At 55.8% G+C, this 17,122-nt stretch overlaps 1 protein-coding gene across 1 annotated transcript; it reads left to right on the top strand.

Moving 5' to 3' along the window:
* Positions 1-2,287: 2,287 nt before the first annotated feature.
* On the top strand, positions 2,288-15,122 carry VPS45 (vacuolar protein sorting 45 homolog). The gene is made up of 15 exons (XM_032093426.1): positions 2,288-2,469; positions 2,562-2,696; positions 2,999-3,059; positions 3,566-3,645; positions 4,215-4,283; positions 4,537-4,674; positions 5,029-5,139; positions 6,407-6,541; positions 6,825-6,938; positions 7,190-7,357; positions 9,423-9,581; positions 10,313-10,420; positions 10,690-10,811; positions 12,190-12,321; positions 14,627-15,122. Exons 1-15 carry the CDS (start codon positions 2,377-2,379, stop codon positions 14,709-14,711), a joined length of 1,710 nt encoding a protein of 569 aa, XP_031949317.1. The 5' UTR covers positions 2,288-2,376; the 3' UTR covers positions 14,712-15,122.
* Positions 15,123-17,122: the final 2,000 nt, after the last annotated feature.

The raw sequence follows: 17,122 nt of genomic DNA, 5'->3' as shown, positions 1-17,122 counted from the left end.
TGTGGGTGCCCGCAGAAGGACACAGTGTGTCCCAGCACTGTGCCAGACCCGGGGGCCTGGTGGCCAGAGCAGGGGGCCTGGTGGCCAGAGCAGGGGGCTGGTGATGCCATCAGCTGTGCCGGGGTGTGCCGGGAGGTGCTGGCACAGCTCCCATGGAGCCATTGCTGGTGTATTTGCCCCTGGTCCATCTCCCACTCAGCCTTCCTGGTTTTCTCTTAGGAAAAATACAGGTGGGCCAGGCCCTGGGCTGGAGCGGTGGCCATCGGGGGCCAGGGGCTGGTGGCAAACAGGCCGCGTCATGCGCACAGCTCAGCTGATCCCGACGTTGAATCCATTCTTTGTGTCCTGCCCTTGTTTGTGTCCTGCACAAAGGGATTGTTTGTGTGTCTGGGCAGGGAAATGTCCAGCACAGAGAGGACCGGCCCAGGGCTTGTCCCTGCTGGCTGCACTGTTTGTCCACGCAGTGGATCCTGCCCGGTGTCCCTGGTGTCCCTGTGCTCCAGAGGGATCCGTGCCCCTCCCATCCCACCCTGTTCCCACCCTGTTCCCACCCTGCTCCCACCCTGCTCCCGCTGGAGCTGTGGCGAGGGGCCGGCACAGTGTTAAATAGCCATTTCTCCTTGGAATCGGGAGTGGAGAATCCGTTGCTTTTGAAATAATCGAGATCAAATTCGATCCCTTAAAATAGCAGTGCCGTAATCCTGGACAATCCTATTGCCTCAATTTAGGGACCAACGTCTGTGCTCGTGCTGGGCCAATGGTGACAGGCCCAGGGCAGGTACTGATGAGGTTAAATCAGGGTTATTTACAGATATTATGCTTGAATAAATTCCTAAGGAAGGTTTAAATTAGAAATTACGGCAAATGCAGAGGTCTTTTCCAGCCTCAACAATTCAATGATTCCGACCACTCTCAGGACATGGAACTGCTCTGCTACCCCCCCCCCCCATCAGCCTGTGGGGAAGGAAAAGTGTAAAATTTCTGCAGAATAAAAGTTGTTTAAAATGCTTTACCTGCAAACCAGGGATAAACATCCCACCAAGAAGCCTCAGAGATTTGGTTTGTGATTCATTTCACTAAAATGGCACAAGAAAGGGTTTGTCTTCCCTAAGGATAAGGACAAAGATGGATTTAAAGAGGAGATGGCACCCTGGATTTGGTTAGTTCACAAATAAAACCCTCACTGGCCTCATCCAAAAGCATTTCCAAGGAAACTGGACAATAACTAAACAAGCATTTTACAGACACTGAATCATTTAATGTCTAAATAAGGCCAGAAAACAATCACATGCAATTAAATCCTAGTTTTTATTTCATTTGCCATTATTCTGTGTATCCTTTGGCCAGGAGCACCTACACACTCCTTAAGGCATCCGTTTGGATATGAGAAACAAAACCACGTGAGAAATAAAAAATGTAAAAAAGAAAATATTTGGGTTGTAATTTTCTAGGTAAATCCCTATTTAAACCACTCAAATCTTTGGGGTTTGTATGAAGATCCGTACATGTGCAAAACTCCCCAGCTTCCAGGAAAGAAGACCCAAAGTGTTTGGAAATGAAAAGTAAAATCTCGTCAGGAAATGGAAGGATTAAAGATGACAAAGGTGTCCGTCACTCCGAGAGGAAGAGGGGAGCTGCTTAATTGGAAGTGAAAGGCAGGACATAATCCTTAGTTAATTGTTATCCCCTGCTATAAATAGGGCTTTGGCGGCGGGGGAGCGCCTGGTCCCGGGTCAGCTCTGTCGCGCCCAGAATAGCACCGAATCCCGGTGTCCGGCTCCCGGTGATGAGCGGGACCGGGCTGGCCCCGGAGCGCCAGCGTCGCCCACCCCTCGCCCACCCCTCGCCCACCCCGGGGTTCCAGGAGCAGCTTTGCCTCGTGTTCAGTGAAACCGAGTCACGTCCTTTGTCCTTGGGGACCCTCGGGTGTGCCGAGCCTTCCTGGGGGCTTGGGGTGGGTCTGGGAGGATTTGGGGATGTTTGGAGTGGGTTTGTGCGTGTTTGGGGTGGGCTTAGGTGTGGATTTGGGTGGGTTCGGGTGGATTTGGTTTGTTTCAGGGCGGATTTAGCTGAGGTGGGTTTGTGTTGTTTTAAGGTAGGTTTGGGTTTAAGTGTGTCTGGGGTGAGTCTGGGTGGGTTCAGTCTCAAACTGCTTCGCTCTTGGAGCCATTTCCACTGCTCGGGTCCCCTCGGGAGGGGAAGGCCGGGCCGGGGCTGCGCTGCTGGCGGGGGCCGGTCCCACTGCCGGACTACAGCTCCCAGGAGGCGGCGGGGCCGGGCGGGTGGGGCCGGAGGGAGCCGAGCGCAGCCGAAGCGCGACGGAACGAAGCGGAAGCGGGGCCAGGGAGAGCCCGGTAGAGAAGCAGCCCCGCCAGGATGAACGCGGTGCTGGCGGTCCGGCAGTACGTGTCCAAGATGATCGAGGACAGCGGCCCCGGCATGAAAGTGCTGCTGATGGACCGGGAGACGGTGAGCGGCGGGGCCGGGAGCGCGGAGGGCGGCGGGGCCGGGAGCCGGGCCCGGGGCCTCTGTGACGGGCGCTGCCCCGCTGCCGCCCGCAGACCGGCGCCGTGAGCGTGGTGTACACCCAGTCCGAGATCCTGCAGCGCGAGGTTTATCTCTTCGAGCGCCTCGACTCGCCCAACAGGGAGCCCATGAAGCACCTCAAGGCCATCTGCTTCCTGCGGCCCACCAAGGTGCGCAGCCCAGAGGGGGAGGAAACGGCCTCAGATCGTGCTGAGGGGGTTTAGGTTGGATATTCAGGAAAATTCCTTCATGGAAAGGGTTGTTCAGCCCTGGCACAGGGCAGTGGTGGAGCTACCATCCCTGGAATTGTTCAGATGTGTGTGATGTGGCACTTGGGGACAGGGGTCGGTGGTGGCCTTGGCAGTGCTGGGGGAATGGCTGGACACCAGGATCTCAGAAGCTTTCCCAGCCTTAACGATTCCATGATTTCATATTCCTTAACTCTGCTCTCCCTGGTGCTGTTTCCATCCAGGAGAACGTGGAGCTCCTGGTGCAGGAGCTGCGAAGGCCCAAGTACAGCGTCTACTTCATCTGTGAGTATGAAGAGTCCAAGGGTGTTGGAGGTCCATAAATCTGGAACAGGCTCTGCATCCCAGTGTGGATGGGACACGCTCCACACCTCGGTGTGGATCACATGGCACCTTCCTGTGCTGGGTGTATCAGGCAGGTGCTTCCCACGTGTCCTGCTCGTGCCATGGAATGTTCCATGGGTTTGGGAATGAAGCAGAACGGCTCCAGCTGGTTTGGAGTCGAAGCCCAGTCCTCCAGCCCAGGAATTAGTCAGTAGGATCCCAGGAATTGGGTGAAGTGGCCTCTAGATGTCATTGTGGCTCTGCAGGACACAGCAGGACCAGGCACCGGGGAGATGGGCAGGGAATGAGTTCGGAGCATCCCTGGGAGGTGGCTCAGGATTCCAACACCTGCGGGTGCAGGGTTAGAGGGTCTCTGTGGGATCTGCTCCTGCTCCAGAGGGGATCAGACTATGCCATCCCACAGGGTCTGCATGGTGCCCAACTGTCCCTTCTCTGTTTCCTCCCAGATTTCAGCAACGTCATCAGCAAGAGTGATGTGAAGGCCTTGGCTGAGGCCGATGAGCAGGAGGTCGTGGCTGAAGTCCAGGTGAAGTTTGGATGTTTTAGGTAGATCCAAACCCAAAAGCAAAGGGAAGGTCCAGGCTGCCAGACACTGGGAGCAGAAAGGGCTGTTGTTCCTAAATGGTGCGCGACAGGCCTGTGTGGGAGGAGGGATGGACACAAATGTGGGATGAAGAGGTAAAAGATTTCTCTGTGCCCTGCGCTCTCATCATAGCTGCTGCTGTTCTTGATGTCTCACAAAGTGCTGCCGAGTTCAAATCCACATGGATGTGGCACTTGGGGACATGGGTTAGTGGTGGCCTTGGCAGTGCTGGAGGGATGGTTGGACTTGATGGCCTTAAAGGGCTTTTCCAGCATCAGTGATTCCATGATTCCATGTTTGATGAAGAGCTGGGCTCTGAGCAATGCACAGTACAAATGGGAGGGGAGTTGTCAGCGGGACTGTGGGGCTTGGAGGGGTTTGGGGCGGAGGAAGGAGGGATGGTCCGAGCCAATGTGTCCAGGTGGTGGTTGGGGCTGGGTGGCCAGTGCTGGCACATGGCTCTGGCTGGGGTCAGGGTTAGAGACACGGGACTGTCCTGCTCCCCTCCCCAGGAGTTCTACGGCGACTACATTGCGGTGAACCCACATGTCTTCTCCCTCAACCTCCTGGGCTGCTGCCGGGTAGGAACATGGCGAGTTGTCCTTGGGTAACGAGTAGCCCTCATAAACTGGGGCCATGGGGGGCTGCCAGAGGGGCCAGCGGGGGGAATGGTCCTTGGCGAGGAGAGGAACACTGGGGAGCCCGGGTTCAGCCCCTGGGTTCCTGCTTATCCAGTGCAGCTGTGCTTTCCTGTGAGACTTCAGGACTTAGAAACAAGGATGTGGGAAAGTTTGGGACCAGTGCATCCATGTGAGGTGCAGCCTTTCCTTCCAGGGCCACAGCTGGGACCCGGCTCAGCTCACCAGGACAACCCAGGGGCTCACTGCTCTGCTGCTGTCCCTGAAGAAGTGCCCCATGATCCGGTACCAGCTCTCCTCAGAGCCAGCGAAGCGCTTGGCCGAGTGCGTGAAGGTGAGGGGAACCCACAGCAGGTCCCTTTGGGATGAATCCAGTCTTGGCTAGTTTTTCACACGTGGATCCACAGGAGGGAAACACCTGTTTTCAGTCAATTCTTGTAAATTCCATCATTTACTTCGAGGCCCAGCGCTGGGCAGGTCTTGTCCCACTCTGCTCCCAAAACAGCTGCTGGAGTACAGCATTCCTGGGAGCAGTGTCCCAGTTCCCTGGGGCCTTCAGCTCCTCCCTGGCAGTGCAGGCAAAGCAGCACTGTTGGGGTTTCACCCTCCCTTCCCTCTGTGCCTAAGCCCACACTGAGAGGGAGTCTTTCCCAGGTGTTCAAGTAGGATTTTTCCCATTTCTCCACAGCAAGTGATCACGAAGGAGTACGAGCTGTTTGACTTCCGGCGCACCGAGGTCCCTCCCCTGCTCCTCATCCTGGACCGGTCGGATGATGCCATCACCCCGCTCCTGAACCAGGTGAGTCACACCCAGGTGTTCCGGGCAGGGGCAGGAGTCCTGCAGCAGCTGGAGTTCTACCCCTGGCAGGTCATGGGTTGGATATAGGAGAGAAGTGTTGCTCCCCACCCCCTTTCCCTGCAAAATCCCTCTTTTATCCCCTGGCCGGGTTTTCCAGACCTGAGTGGGGGTTGTTCGTGCTGGCTTCAGTGGCAGATGGACCCAGCACCCTGGAAAACAGGGCCACTGGCTCTTCCGTGTGGCTTCTGGAGCCCCAGTGCTCTGGCAGAGCCTTTCCCAAGGAGTTGTGTGTTGGGCTGTGGGCAGCACACGGTTATCGAGTGACCTTGCCCTGCTGAGTCTCCCTCTGTTATCGATGGCTGCTGGATTTGCTCGGAGTTGTTGGATTTATTTGTTCCATGCTGTGCTGCGGATCCTGGCAGGATCTGTTGGTCTCCCTTCGTTTCTGTGGGGTTCCCTTGGAACCTGGGGATCAGGAGCCGCACCTGGGCGGGATCAGCAGCCCCAGAGCTGCTGTAACACCGGTTCTGCAAGAGCTGGAGGTGACGTGTGTCAGGGAGGGGTGTGGCTGTCACAGCCCAGCTCACACCTGGTTTGGGGTGTTCTGGACTGTGCTCAGCATTGGGCGTTATCTGCTGTTTCAGGATTTCCTATCCCAAAGAGATTCCCAGGGATGTAAATGGAGTGCTGGGCACGGCAGGGCTCTTATCAGCTGTCACTGTTCTCTCTGGGTTATTATTAGACTCCTCAGGATAAAAATAGAAACTCCTGATGTGCAGAAATGCTCCTCCCAGTGGAGCACATAGGGAATTCTGCAGTGGAACTGTGGGACCTCTCCCTGCCTAGGCAGAGGGGTGGGGGGTTTGGTGGCCAACAGAGGTTTTGGAACAGGAATGTTAATCCCCATCCCTCTTTGGTCTCTTCTGAAGATACCTGCAAGAATTCTTGATCTGGTGGGAGGTGTCCCTGCCATGAACAGGATGGGTTTAATGTCCCTTCCAACCCAAACCGTCCCATGATACTGTGATTCTGGAATGGCCCTGGAGGGGGGTGGTTTCCCTCTGCACTGTCTCCCCATCTGATTATTTATCAGTGATGTTTATCTTCACTGGAATGTCCTGGCTGGTTTGAGGGATGCACTCCCAGACTCTGCTGTGTGTCCTGGGGTAGCAGGAGTGGCTCTGGCTGGGTTCAGCTGAAATCTATTGATCTCCCAGTGCTGTGTCTCACCAAGGTCATCCCTTTGCCTTCCTCTGTCCCCTGGCAGTGGACGTACCAGGCCATGGTCCACGAGCTGCTGGGGATCAACAACAACCGCATCGACCTGTCCCGGGTGCCGGGGATCAGCAAGGACCTGCGGGAGGTCGTCCTGTCAGCCGAGAACGATGAATTCTACGCCAACGTAGGTGTCCCAGGGGGGCTTCACCAGCACCCAAATTTGGGGGTTTGCCACGGGAAAGGAGCTTCCCGATGACTTTGAGGCTCAGGGTGGGGATGTGCCATTTGTGACCTCAGCGTGCAGCACCAGTGGCATCTGACTTAACGGGTCCTGTTTGTAGTTGGATTTCAAGCCCTGCTCCAGGTTTTGGGGGAGGGAGCCACGTTTTCCCAGCTGCTCAAGGCTCTTCCTTGGTCGAGACTCTCTCAGGTGAGTTTCCCTCTGCTTCCCGCCTTGTTCCCTACAGAACATGTACCTGAACTTCGCCGAGATTGGCACCAACATCAAGAACCTGATGGAGGATTTCCAGAGGAGGAAGCCAAAGGAGCAGCAGAAGCTGGAGTCCATCGCGGATATGAAGGTACAGACAAAGCCCATCCCACTGTGTCCCATCCTTTCATGCTAGGAATAAATAAAAAGTACATCCCTCCCAGAAATCTCCTGGTAATGGGAGAAATCGTGTGGGCTCCTGGGACCAAGGTGTCTGATCCTCTGCCCACCTGCACAGGGCTTGGATTGCTGGGAATTTGTACAATTTATGGCTGGCTGCACCCACCCTCTATCTCCTGCTTTTCCCTGGAAGCACGCACTGCCTCAGTTTCCCCATCACAGGCCTTTGTGGAGAACTACCCTCAGTTCAAGAAGATGTCAGGCACAGTGTCCAAGCATGTGACAGTGGTGGGGGAACTGTCCCGGCTCGTGGCGGAGCGGAACCTGCTGGAGGTGTCAGAGGTGGAGCAGGAGCTCGCCTGCCAGAGTGACCATTCCAGCGCGCTCCAGGTACACATCCTGGCTCTGGATCCGGGGGGTTCCATCGCGTCACTCCCTTGGGAGTGGGGATTTGAGGCTGGGAGGCAGTGGGAGCTCCATGTGTGGATACCCTGTGCGCAGGGACACTGGGTGTGGAATTGCTTCTCGGTGCTCAGCTCAGATGGGAATGAGTCATCGTTAATAACTGGCTTGAGAAGCATCCTTGCAAATCCTGTCCTTACATCCCACAAGCCAACGTTCTTTCATTATATTCAGCCAGTTGGCTTCTGGCAGGCACCAGGATAAGACAGCCTCAGACACCATGCAGGAGCTGATGTGTTTGTTGGGCAGGAGAAGAGCTGGAATCCCTGGAATTGTCTTTACCTATTTTGTTAAGAAAAACCACTAGAAAGTCTCAGATCCAAGATTTCTTTGGCAGAGAGGCCTGGAAAAGCTGAAGAGAGGTTCTGTGACAGCTGAGCGTGGCCTCTTGTGCCGTGACCGGAGCAGGGTCTGGCAGAGTCAGTGGTGATGGATTCGGGCTGGTGCTCAACAGGAGCTTTGGGATGGGGCTGGCTCAGAGCAGAGCTGGAACAGCCACTCACTTCTGAGAAATGATTCCTTGATTTTCGGTAGTGGAGGGGGAGTCCCACCATGTAACAGACCATTAGATGGCACTGGGGAAGCAGAGGGACTGGGAAATGAGGAAAAGCGTCTCCAGCAGGTTTGAGATCAGTTTCTTCCCCACCTCTGTGACCCTGAACTCCAGGTGGGGGCTGGGGGGATAACACTGGACTGTCCTCAGAAGTGGGATGTTCTCCCAGCCCCTGGGCTGATGCTTCCCTATGGACCAGCGAGTGTAGGGATGGAATTCCATAGCTGGTGTCTGGCAGGATTTACATGGCTGAGTATGGAACTGGGAACGCAGCCAGAAATGTGTTTGCTGGAAGCAGCCTCTGAGGTCCTCAAGCTGTTTCACTGTCTCCAGCTCAGGTTGTTGCAGTTTAAAAGTCAAATATTCCCAGTCTGCTCCCTCCCTGTGCCGTGAGCCTTGATTTTTGATGGAATATACGTAGCACAGAGCTATGGTGCCAGGTGAATCCTGGGGTTGCTGGGGTCACCTTGGTCCTGCTCTACACAAACAGTGTTTCTGCAGTTTCCTTCCAGCCCTGTGCCTGAAGGGCCCTGTTGTATTTCCAGCAACTGAGGCCACTGGAAGACATGCAGCAGCTCAGAAATAAATGGAAACCCATGTAACTGGGATCTTTGTCCCTGCAGCCACCCCGCCCTGGGCTGTCCCTGCTGCGGCTCCCAATGGCAGAGAGAGGGGCAAGGCCACGGGACAAGAAGCAGCAGCCAGAGCCTGGAATAAGGGTGGAATTGTTCTCCCCTGATGTCACTTCAGGGATTGCTGGATCTCTGGTGGCCTTGGGCCCCCCAGTCTGGGACATTTGGGTTCTTCCTCCCCTGGGCTCTCATTAACCCTGACACAGTGCGTGAGCCCTGGGAGCTGAATGGAGGGGTTGGAATCCCAGCTCCTCCCATGGACAATGGCTGTTCTGTTCTCTGCTTCCTGCTGGTCCTGGCACTGCCAGCACAGGAACCTCCCTGGGGCTCCAGCCCTCCCCTCACAGGTGAATTCCTGACCTTGAATGGTGAAATTCCTCTTGATCCTCCTCACAGCCAGGATTTTATGTTGTGTTTCTGTCACTAGTCAGCATGAGTCAAATAGATGCCAACAAACATCTGGGCCAGGTGAATCCAGCAGCGGATCAGGAATGGTAACAGATCCCTGCTCTTCCCTCTACCTGGGATCTCTCTTTCCATGCTTTAATTCCTTCCCTCCTTTGCTTCCAAACATGCAGTTTGTTCCTCCACGTCTCACATCCAAAGGTTAGCTCAGGTTATGCCACAGCTTTATTTCTCTTGCATTGCTCCTGTGGCAGTATTGTTGCTGGGCAGTGAAACCAGTCTGATAAATGTCCCCTAAGGCAGTGACCAATGAAACCAGTATGACTGCGTGTCCCTCAGGCTGTGGGCACTGGGGCAGTCCGGTGTGGCCCCCGCGGTCCCTGAGGTGCCGTGTGTCCCGCAGAGCGTGCGGCGGCTGCTGCAGAGCCCGCGGCTGTCGGAGCTGGACGCCGCGCGGTTGGTGATGCTCTACGCGCTGCGCTACGAACGCCACGGCAGCAGCGGCCTCCCGGCACTGCTGGAGGAGCTGCGCGGCCGCGGTGGCACCGACAGGTACCGCAAGGTAACCCTGGGGTGGGGCAGGATGGGGGAATCGCTGCTCTTTGGGGTGAAACCCGCCTGCTCCGGGTCAGCCCAGGGCTGCGTTGTTGCACAGAGCCCTCAGCTCGGCTGGGACCTGCGGGTGTGGTTTTAAAAGGTGTTTTAAATAAGTGACTCGATTTCCATTTCCTAAGTCAGTGATGTTGAGGGTTGGACTCCAGAGGTCCCTTCCACTCCTGACTAGTCTGTGATTCCTTCACGTTATGAAGGATTGAATAAAGAAGGGATGGCAGGAGCCTGCTGGGAGGGGAGTATGGCTGTACAGGGGCCTGGGATGTGCTTCCTCTCTTCTTTTCCTCCCCCCTCCCCTTTCCCCAGCTCCTACTGCACAGGCAGTGGCAGCAGTGAAGGGCTGGGGATGGAGAGGCTGGCAGGGAGGGAACAGGCAGCAGTGCCAGGAGCAGCTGGGGAGGAGGTGGAGGAGCGGGATGATGTCACCTCGTGTGGAGGAGCTGATGTCGCTGCCGCAGGCGATGGAGATGAAGCTTCTCCTCAAGCAGGAGGGTCAGGGCGGGCTGGGGATGTGGGGGTGCTGCTGCTCTGCCCCCTCACCTCCATGTGCAGTTCCATTGGGATCACCTCCGTGGCTCCTTGTCCCCATTCCAGAACTCCATGAGGTGTCTGCAGTGACTCCTCACCACAGCCTGGAAGGAGTTCCCAGGCTGACAGGGCTCCTGCCCTCTCCCTGCACAGCTGGTGTCCGCCGTGGTGGAGTACGGAGGGAAGCGGGTCCGAGGCAGTGACCTGTTCAGCCCCAAGGATGCCGTGGCCATCACCAAGCAGTTCCTCAAAGGCCTGAAGGTAGTGAGCTGCCCTGGGGAAACGGGGACAGACTGAAGCAAAACTGCAGCCCAGAGGAGCAGGGCTGGCAGGAATGCTGGGGGCTGCTGGCTCAGGACTGGGATTTCATGGAGAAGTCCAAGGCTTCAGGGCCTGATTCCATTGAGAACAACGGGAGTGAGTTGCTGGAGAGCCTCTCAATCCCAAATTCAGGGGTAGTACCTGCTGTGCCTCTGCTGATCCTCCTTCCTTGCTGGGCCACTTCCTAAAGAGCTTCTCCCCGGCTGCAGGGCATCGAGAACGTGTACACCCAGCACCAGCCCCTGCTCCAGGAAACCCTGGACCAGCTCATCAAGGGAAAGCTCAAGGACAGCCAGTATCCCTACCTGGGCCCCAACACACTCCGGGACAGGTACATGGGGCCTTTGGGGCAGAGCCTGCACTGGGACACACCAGCTGCCCCGGCACTGGGACATCCCTGGTGTCCCCGGCGCTGTCCCCATAGCGGGCTTGGACTGATGATGAACAGAACTGGGGCTTGGCACAGAAATCTCTTGGATGCAGAGGTCTTGTATCCCCAAGAATGTTCCCTGGAGCAGGCTCCCAGGACTGGGATACGTCTCATCCTGTCTTGCCTTGCTGGCCCAGATGTGCCATTCCCATTGGGAGGCTTGGGTGAAGGATGAAGCCCTCACTCATCAGAGCTGGCTCTGTGATGGCCGTGCCATCTGCTGTTTGGGGACTGCCAAAAATAGTCCCAACTGCAGCTCTCCTGCCTGAGCCAGTGTTGTTCCCAGTGGAAATGGGATCCTGCTGGAGAGGGTCATGCAGCCCTAACCCAGAGTCTGAGGAGATATCAGGCTTTGGGTGGTTATTGGTGATACAGATCACATTGGGAAGGGACTGCACTCACCTTTTCCACGACTTCTCCTTGCTTTCCCGCATCCCCTTGGGCAGGGAGGCAGTGGTGTGGGGATCCATGGAAATCTAGTGGCCAGCATGCTCTCTCTGTGCCTGTGTCCCAACCAGGCAGGAGCAGCTTTGCTCCAGGCCATGCTGTCCATGCAGTGATCCAGGAAAGAAATTCTTGGTGTTGGTCCTTCCGAGGGATTGGGAGGGTGGTTATGGGAGAGGGAAGCAGCAGCTCACTTGAAAGCAGCATGTGCACTGCATACCTGGGTTTGTGTTGGGATGGAGGAAGGCATTTCTCTCCCCCCTTCCTCTTGCTTGGCTTCCCTCTACCATCCCACATTTCCCTGCTGGCTGGGAAATGTCCCCTCAGGTGAACTGAGGCACAAATCCCAGCGGTTCCTGATCAGTCACAAGCGTGAGCTGCTCCGAGCCTGGGAGCTCCAAGGCAGTGCCATGTCCTTGCCTGACTCTGGAATCGATGCTGATTTCCCAGTCCCAGCAGATCATGCGTTAAACATGGGCGTGTGGATCCACAGGGATCAGGGTGGTGCTGTTGGAGGTTGCTCAGGGCTGTGGGTGAAAGTTTGGGAGAGGTGAGGTTTTGGGGGATTCAGTGGGTTGTTTTCAGCTCTGAGCCCAGCACATCACAGGGATGAGGCAGGGTCTAGGAGAGGCACGCTCGGGATCACGGATCACTTCCTCCGAGGTGCAGGATTTATCCTTGGCTTTGTCTGATCCCAACTCAGTATTTGTGGCTGCTCCATCCCAGAAAGTGTCCAAGGCCAGGTTGGACAGGGCAAGGTGTCCCTGCCATGAACAAGATGAGCTTTTAGGTCCCTTCAGCCCAAACCATTCTGTGATTTGTGCCTTTATCCCAGGCCTCAGGATATTATTGTATTCCTCATCGGAGGGGCCACGTACGAGGAGGCTCTGGCCGTGTTCAACCTGAACCGCTCCAACCCCGGTGTCCGCATCGTCCTGGGGGGGACCACCATCCACAACACCAGGAGGTAAAATCCACCTGTCTGCAGATCGTGCCTGTAAAACTGCTGGCACAGCAGGAATTTGGGATGCCTGAGGGATCCCCACGTGGAAGTGGCTGTCAGTGCTCTGGATCCAGCTCTGCTCATGGTGGCTCAGGGACAGATCCCTGAGCTGGAGGCTTAATTTGCATTTCCATGAGCTCAAGGATAGGGAAGTAGAGGTTTCCGTAGAGTTTTTCCAGTTTATAACACTGGGAAGCCAGAGCAGCACACGGGAATTCAGCACTGAATGAACCTGCAGCTGCTTTGCTGAAGGTGGGCAAAGATCCCTGTCAGTATGGAATTCCCAGTGGGAAACATCTGGTTTATAAATACAAGTAACTTTTCCTGAGCCCAAATTACTCACATTGGGCACAGGAAAGAATTGAGGCCACAGTGGGAATTGTTTCCCATCGGCGCAGCTTGCTGCTGGCCAGGGAGGAGAGCAGGAATTGTCTCCAGATTCCCAGTGCTCAGTGTGGGATGGTGGGAAAATCCTGAGCTGCTGCAGAAGCTCAGGATCTGCCGCTCCATCGTGGGCTCCACTTGGATTGGTGCTGCCAGGAGCCACCAGGGCTGGTTTGGGCTCTCCTGCGGTGCAGTCCCTGAATTATTTACAGAAAACCTGGGATTCTGTACCCAAATTTACATTTCAAAGAATGAAGTGGGGAAAAATTTAAAAGAAAATAAAAGGCTGGTGCTTTGAAAGGGCTGGATGCGGCCAGGTCCTGCCTGGGGAGGACAGCAAAGCCCTGCCCCAGATGATCCATTTTCCTTTGGATAAGGTTTCCCTGAGGATGGAAGGACAATAAAGATGTCTCCTGTCCACTGTTATCCACAATGCCAGCACAGTGCCCTAGGATCAGGGATATCTCAGCACATCCCTGAGGTGTCTGATATGAGGCAAGCCAGGCTTTAGTGTGTCCCAGCCCCTCACGTAATCCACGGCCTTTCTGATTCCTGCGGGATTAGGGCAGATATGTCACCAGAAACAAGGGGATTTGGGTGTTAATGCACCGAGCAGCCATGTAAGCACCTAATCCTGGTTCCATTGTTCTTACTCCCTGCTGGAACTGGGACCAACATCTGTGGGCCCAGAGGGGTGGCCCAAAGGATGGAGAATCTGCTCTGCTCCTGGGGATCTGCCCTGCTCCTGGGGTTTCCAGAGCATTTCCGCAGGGTTTGGAGGAGAAAGGGTTACAAAGGATCGATAATCGGCTAAAAAGGGTTGCCAGGAACATCTGGTGCTGGGGCTGACTCATTCTGGGCAGGTTGAGCATGAACCTGCTGGGACTAATCCTAGGATGTGGGGCCTGACCCAGTTACCCAGTTACAGCCGCAGTGGCGGCACCGGATCCTCTTGGGGACCCTCCTGACTGCGGAAGGTTCATTTCTCCTGGGAGTTTCATCTCCAGGCCCTGGTTGGATGGAGCAGCTGTGGAGGTACCTGCAGATGCCTGTGCTGGGTCCTCGCCTGTTCCTGGCAGGATCTGCAGGGTCCTGGGAACAGCAGCCTCAGCAGGGGGGGGTGTTTGGCTCTTGCCTCCCATCATTCCAGACCGGGAATGTGCTCGGAGAGGCCGTGCCGAGGGACCCCGAGGTGTCATTGGTCACAGGCACAAGCTGCTCCAGACAGCACGGGACCAGGAGACCCTAAAAACACCAGAGTCATTCCCTGCCAGAGCTCAGTTCTGCCTGGTTCTAGTGCCTAAAAATAACCTGGAGGAGGGAGAGCTCCGGCTGGAACACGGAGCCAGGTGCCAGAGCCTGTGCCAGAGCCATTGCCGCTGTGGGCAGTGCCCTGGCTGTGCCCCCTCCCAGCTGTGTCCAGTGGGACTCAGCTGGGTGTTGCTGCAGGGTTTTGCAGGACATTTTAGGGTTTTACTGTTTCTCAAACCCCTCAAGATTCACAACCTGGGCAAGAAGAGCTGCCCCAGCCCCGGTTTAGGGGAATCCCATTGCTGTAGGATTTGTGGCATATCTTGGTTTGTATTGCTTTATCTTTTGGGGTGTTTTTTAAGCATTGCTGTTGAGATCACCTGATCAGCACATTGAGGGATGAGTCAGCCTGGGAATGGCCGTGGCGTCTCATTGCCAGAGGAACTGTCCTGCGGCTGAGAGCATTCCTGGCTCTGGGAGCTGCTCCCAGCCGCGGGTGTGTGATGCCACCGAGCCTGAGGCTTGTGCTGGGGACAGTCACAGCCCCTCTGGCCTCGGACACCTCGGACAAGTATCAGTGTGCCATGAGCAGATCCCTGGCCCTTGTTCCACTGACCTGAACCTTTCCCGGCAGCTTCCTGGAGGAGGTCACAGCCGCGGGGTTCCGCGGGCGAAGCACTGAGAGCTCCCAAGTCCCAAGGTCCAGCAGCCGACGGTGAATCCAGAAGGAATTAATCCTTTTTTGCACATTCAGAGGTTTCCCAGACTAGAGCAGAGCAGGATGGTCCTGCCCTGCAGCTGGAGCTTCCCCTCCACACCTGGAATGGCAGCAAGTGCTGGAGCTGGCACGGACCCAATGGCCGGGATCTGCTCCCACTGCAGCTCCTCCTTGTGCCCTCACAAGCAGGGCTGGGACTGGGATTGTCATCTGAGGAGAGCCTGGGGAAGCCCTTGAATCCCTGCAGCTCCTGGCTCTTTACTGGGACAGACGGGATGAGTCCCATGAGGAGCCCAACGATGCAGCCCTATGCTGGGGGAGCAGCTGTGGGGGTGCAGCTGGTGGGCACAGGAGCCCTTTGCTCTGTTGTCTGTATATGTTGAATCCTATTAAATCCCCCACTTTGGCCGAATCTGTCTGTTGGATGATTCTCACTTTCCCTTTCCCAGTGCCAACAAGGTGCAGTTAACAGCCTGAGCCTCCTCGGGAGCTTTTGCTCCCCTCCAGGACCACACCAAGGAACCTGCAACTGTGTTTCCAGCTCTGCTCCGTGGCCTCTAATCAGCATTTGATTGGGAATTAACAAGCCAGATCAAATGAAATGAGCTCCTAAATCCCTGGGAATTATCTTGGCATCACAACTAAGTCCTGTTGATGTGGGAGAGAGCAAAGCCCTGCAGGGAGGAGGGGACCTGGCCCTGGGGGTCCTGGGCAGCTCTTTGGGGAAGGGTGGGGAGAACACAACCTGTGCTGGGGAGAGGTTTCTCTGCCCACAGCCAGGGGTGGAACTGGGTGGGCACCTTTACGGTGAATTTTTGGTGAATTTTGAGTTGTTGGGACAGGCAAAGCCACCAGTGCATTCTCCCTCACAGGTGGCTCAGGTCTCTGACAGTCTGAGACCCCAACAGAGGAGAGCTGAGTCAGGATGCTGGACAGCCCCCTGCCCCATCCGCCCCTCCAGCAGCCCCTTCCCCAGGCAACAATGCTGTAATTATCGTCAGAGACACAGAAAAACATGTGTCCTAGTTAAACTCATCTTGCCTCCCAGACAGCAGCTTCACACTTGATATCCAGAGGCAAAATGCTGTGGGGGGGGGGGGGGGGTGGTGTTAAATACATAAATAAACCAAGAGTTTGCTGATCTGCTCTGCAAGATGAGATTTTGGCAACTGTTTATTATGGATCAGCACAGGGAGCAGCTGCAGCATCAGGGCCAGGGGTAGTGAAGGGCCTGTGTGAACACAGGGAGAGACACAAACACACCTTGGAGAGGCTTTTCATTGTGCCCACAGCGATGGGGATGGGGACAGGGCTGGGGGTGAGAAGCTGCACAGTCCTCATCACCTGTCCCACGGGTGAGCAGCCTCTAGGGTTGGCCTCATTGCTGGAAGTGCAGCAGCCTGTTCCTGGTACAGAAATGGGAGACGGGTTCCCTCCTATCTCCTTCCTTCCCTGTTAAATTGTTGATGTTTCCAGCTCTGAATCATTGGTCACATCCTTCACAAACGTGACTCACTGTCGCACTGTCAGAACAGCCCGAGGATTCCAACTGCAGCTGAATTTCTGCTCCCAGGGATGGGGTGGGGTGTGCAGGTGCGTTACCCGCTGTGGTTTCAGGGCAACTCCCCTGGCACCAGAGGACATTTGGGAAGAGCGTGGGCCCTGGATCCAAAGGGCACGACAGAGCTGTCCTGCTGCCACCAGCACTGCCATCTGGCATTGGCCATCAGCCGGTGCTCTGCAGGCCCTGGCCACCAAAAACAGGATGTGAGGAAGGACAAGTCCGGCTGGGAGGCAAAATGTCATTAAATAAACTGGCAGGTTCTGTGGTGTCCCAGGGATACACTGGGGGCTCTGGGCAGCCGGTGTGGCTCATCTGTCCCTCTGCCATCAGCCCTGCCTGGGCCAAGCTTTGGCCACGTGGGGTAGAAGGGAAAACTGAGGCACAGAGATGGCAAATCCTGGTCCTGGGCCCCACGGAGTTCAGGGCTGCACAGGCACAGGACAAAAAGGCAACCCCTGAATTTGGTGTCGAGAGTGACTTGTGTCCCCGTCCTAGGTATTCTCAGGCATCCACAGCTCATGGCAAAAATGCCAGTGCTCAGAATGGGATAGCAACACTCACAGAAGCTCTGCAAATGCTCCATAATCCAAGTACATTCCTAGGACTCTGCGTGCATTAATTCCAGAGCACTGGGGTGAAACTACAACTTGAAATCAGGGGTGGGGGATGTCGTCCAGTGATGGGATGGACCGTAAAGCTGGGATGGGATGGACAGTGTCATTGGAAAGCTGATCCACTGATGGATGATGGATCAATCTATTTCCAGACAGAAAATTTTCTCCTTTCTCTGCTTTTCCCTCTACCGCACCCATTTCTGATCCATAAATCCCATTCGTGACCTCAGTCCC

This window comes from Corvus moneduloides, chromosome 29 (assembly GCF_009650955.1).
Source record: "Corvus moneduloides isolate bCorMon1 chromosome 29, bCorMon1.pri, whole genome shotgun sequence".
Lineage (NCBI taxonomy): Eukaryota > Metazoa > Chordata > Aves > Passeriformes > Corvidae > Corvus > Corvus moneduloides.
This window is presented reverse-complemented; position numbering and strand designations above follow the sequence as displayed.